This window comes from Atta cephalotes (assembly GCF_000143395.1).
Source record: "Atta cephalotes unplaced genomic scaffold scaffold00003, whole genome shotgun sequence".
NCBI classification, from domain to species: Eukaryota; Metazoa; Arthropoda; class Insecta; order Hymenoptera; family Formicidae; genus Atta; species Atta cephalotes.
In genome coordinates this window covers 5,672,312-5,675,852 of record NW_012130067.1, presented here as the reverse complement: position 1 = coordinate 5,675,852, position 3,541 = coordinate 5,672,312, and the positions used below count along the sequence as shown (strand labels likewise).

At 35.1% G+C, this 3,541-nt stretch overlaps 1 protein-coding gene across 1 annotated transcript in view; it reads left to right on the top strand.

Annotated features, from left to right (window-relative positions):
- LOC105625773 (trypsin-4-like) overlaps positions 1–3,541 on the top strand; it is a 12,987-nt gene that overhangs the window by 5,478 nt on the left and 3,968 nt on the right. The window contains exons 2-4 of the mRNA XM_012207091.1: positions 242–380; positions 481–591; positions 1,062–1,208. Of these exons, the coding sequence (XP_012062481.1) occupies positions 242–380; positions 481–591; positions 1,062–1,208 (397 nt within the window). The remainder of the gene's footprint in view (positions 1–241; positions 381–480; positions 592–1,061; positions 1,209–3,541) is intronic.

Genomic DNA, 3,541 nt, shown 5'->3' with positions numbered 1-3,541 from the left:
ACACTCACTCACTCACTCACTCACTCACTCACTCACTCACTCACTCACTCACTCACTCACTCACTCACTCACACACTCACACACTCACACACTCACACACTCACACACTCACACACTCACACACACACACACTCACACACACACACACACAGATATACTTTATTAATATATCGCTTTTGTTAATATGTCGATTAATAAAATATTGATACATTTCATTAAAATGTTTATTAATATATCCTAGAGTAAAATCATCGATAGTATCCGTACGCGTGCGTTCCTCTTACACCTCCAAGGATGGCGATGTATTAGAAATAGACAAAATTGAGGTGCACGAAAATTTTGATAAGTATGTATATCTCCACGATATAGCATTGATGAAGGTACGTATATCCATTTATTGAACAAACATCTTACGCGCCCGTGTTTTATTGGTTTATTGCATGCGCCTATGCAAAGTTGTCACATTTATCAAACTTGTAGCTAAAGAGTCCTGCAGAGTTTGGAGAAAAGTTGCTTCCTATTGCACTGCCGGAAAATGAAAAACTCCAGGATGGGGCCCATTGTGTCGTGACTGGCTGGAAACGAACTCGGGTAAATATTCGAGTGAGACGCGTAGCTTTAGTCTATTTTGAAATTTTTACAATCCTTTGCTCGAAAATACCATTTCTTATCGTTTGATGAAGTATCCAGGTGCCACGACACTTGGGGAACGCGTGACTCCGTCGTTCTTTCGCGGTGAAACGCTTCTCCTGGAGTTAGCAACTTCCATGGAACGAGATTTTTACAACGAGCGTACATAGGCATTTTTACAGGAACTTGGATATGTAAACTTTCTGCAACTTCCCGCCAACCGGTTGGCACTCGCACGATGTTATTCAAAGTCACGTCGGTACCAAAAAGTAAATCGTTACGAAACACTGTCGCAAAACGTTCGTGCGCGTTCGTAACCCCTTCCTTCCCCCCCCCCCTCCCCCTCGCACTCCTCTTTCCGTTTTGCTGCGACGAGATCGCAATAACGAGAAACGTGTCGTAAAAACGTGCGAGCCGTGCCAAATTTCCAGGGGACCAGCCCAAGTGGAGTTCAGCTCGCGGCGGCCGCTGTGGCGATCGTAAATCAACGTACGTGCGAGGCGATGATGCCGAGCTACAAGCCGCTGTCTGAGGATATGTTGTGCGCTAATGCTACTCGCCCGTCGGGAAGGTGTCAGGTAAGATAAACATATAAGACGAAAGTGACGCGACACAACTCGAGAAATGGGCGCGGTGATCCGTGAAGGGCTCGCGTGTATGAAACCCGCGACAAATTGTGGACGACACTAGAGAGAGCGTCGACGACACCGACAAGAGACACCTCGACCCCGTCGTCGCATGTCATGACACTTGGCACGCGTGCACGGTTATATGCATCATCTACGTGCTATTGAACCGGGTGCACGCTCTCGTGTGTCAAGCGCAGTCAATCTGACAAAAAGTACTGTGCGAGATATCAAAATTATTGTGAAATGTCCTTTTAATCGAGAATATAGATAATAATAATAATAATAATAATAATAATAATAATAATAATATAATAAGGTTTTAGATCAATTAATCCGAGAATTGTGACTTGATTTTTACGAAATCTGGGTTGTTTTTAGAGGCAAAAAGTTCGAATCGAATTAAATCATAGTGGATTCGATTTAATTCATTTTCGAATCTGAGAAATTCGAAACCGAATAAAATCAAAATTTCAAATTATCGGTGGTTTTGATTTCAAATTTGATTATTTTATTTCCTTTATTTTAATGTAAATCTGGGAAAATTTTATTCGATTCAATTCGAAATAAAAATTTCAATTTCGATTCGATTTGATTTGATTCGACCTAAATGCTTGATTTGTACACCTTTAATGTAAAATATCCTAATTAAAATCTTATTATTCTTAACAACATATTGTATATTAATCGTTTTCCAATTTATTATTATTATGTTTAAGGACATTATGGATATAGAATTAATTACAATTTTTTGAAAAAAGCAAGTAGAGAAACCAAACAAATATTAAATGGAAGGAATACAGTTAAGCAGCTTATTATGATATTGTAGTGTTTCTAAAAAAAATGAAGGTTTTAATTAACATGATATTTTCTTATTGCGGGTTTTCGATGGAACTGAGTACTTAAAAAATAGTTATTAAAAAAAAAAATGTGTTAAACAATATCCATTTAAAACATTTTATAACAATTTACATTTTTTTGCTGCTAACATATAAAAATATTCCAATGATTATTCCTTTAATGCACATCAAGATGTAAATTTTTTTATATAAATTCTCAATATATTCAATTAATAAATGTGATCCTCGATAATATTTATCAATTAAATAAATAAGGAAAGGATCAATATGGTCAAGGCTAGATCTTAGTGTTTAATATTTTTATATATAAATTCTAAATATCTTTCAGTTACATAAATGCATTATAAAACATTTACTATCGGATTTAAAACGCAATCATATAAACTAAAGCTAAAATAATATTAAATTAATTTTCATCGATTTGATAAAGATGCAATTAATTGTAACAAGTTAAGAATTTATTGCAAAATATATTATCTTATTCAGGATTCAAATTTAGAACGCTACGACTATTTGGAACGAATATTTATTAATTATAATAACAAGTTTATTTAGAATTATTTAAAAAACTAATACTCATCTCTTGTTGACTTATTAATTAATTAACCTAATATTCTATTCCTATCTAATATTATATAATAGAGAATAAATAATGAGAAATGATTTACAATTGTATTAATAATGGTTTATCTATTATTACTAGAATATAATCAGAATAAAATCGATTGAGATTATTGAGATTTTCAAGTAATTTCGAGCACCAATATCGATATGTGAATCTAAGCGCAATCTTGTAATGATCTCGCGAGGAACAGTGATATGTGGAAAATGCGAGGCGCGTAAATTAAGAGCAGTCGATAGTAGTCGAATTCCAATTGTGCCATGGCCACGAGTGTACAATTACATCAATGGAGTCAATAGTCTTTCCGCAAGTACACGCGCGGCTGGTTCAGGTGTCGGATGCACCAGATCGGTGAACAATGCAGCACTTGACTCGAGAACGCAATTTCCACGAGACGCCGAAGCACCGCAAGCGAAATGCGAAGAGACTCGCGCCGGGCGCTAGAAAAATTCCCGTTATTTCGTGACGTGACTATATGCGATCATGTTCGAAGACCGCGGAGCACGAAAATCTCTCGTATGCGGACACAATGTTTTTGTAAAACGTACCTTATATTTAAAATAAATTTATGTAGCGAAGATTCAGATTCGATAGGGATTTTGTAAAGATTTATATATAACTCTTTAGACTTTTTATTTTTATATTTATAAAATTATATATATATAATATATATAATATATAAAATTATATATATATAAAACAAAAGCCTTACACACACACAACACACACACACACACACACACACACACACACACACACACACACACAGTAGTAGTAAAGTTAATTTAAATTTTAAAAAGAAA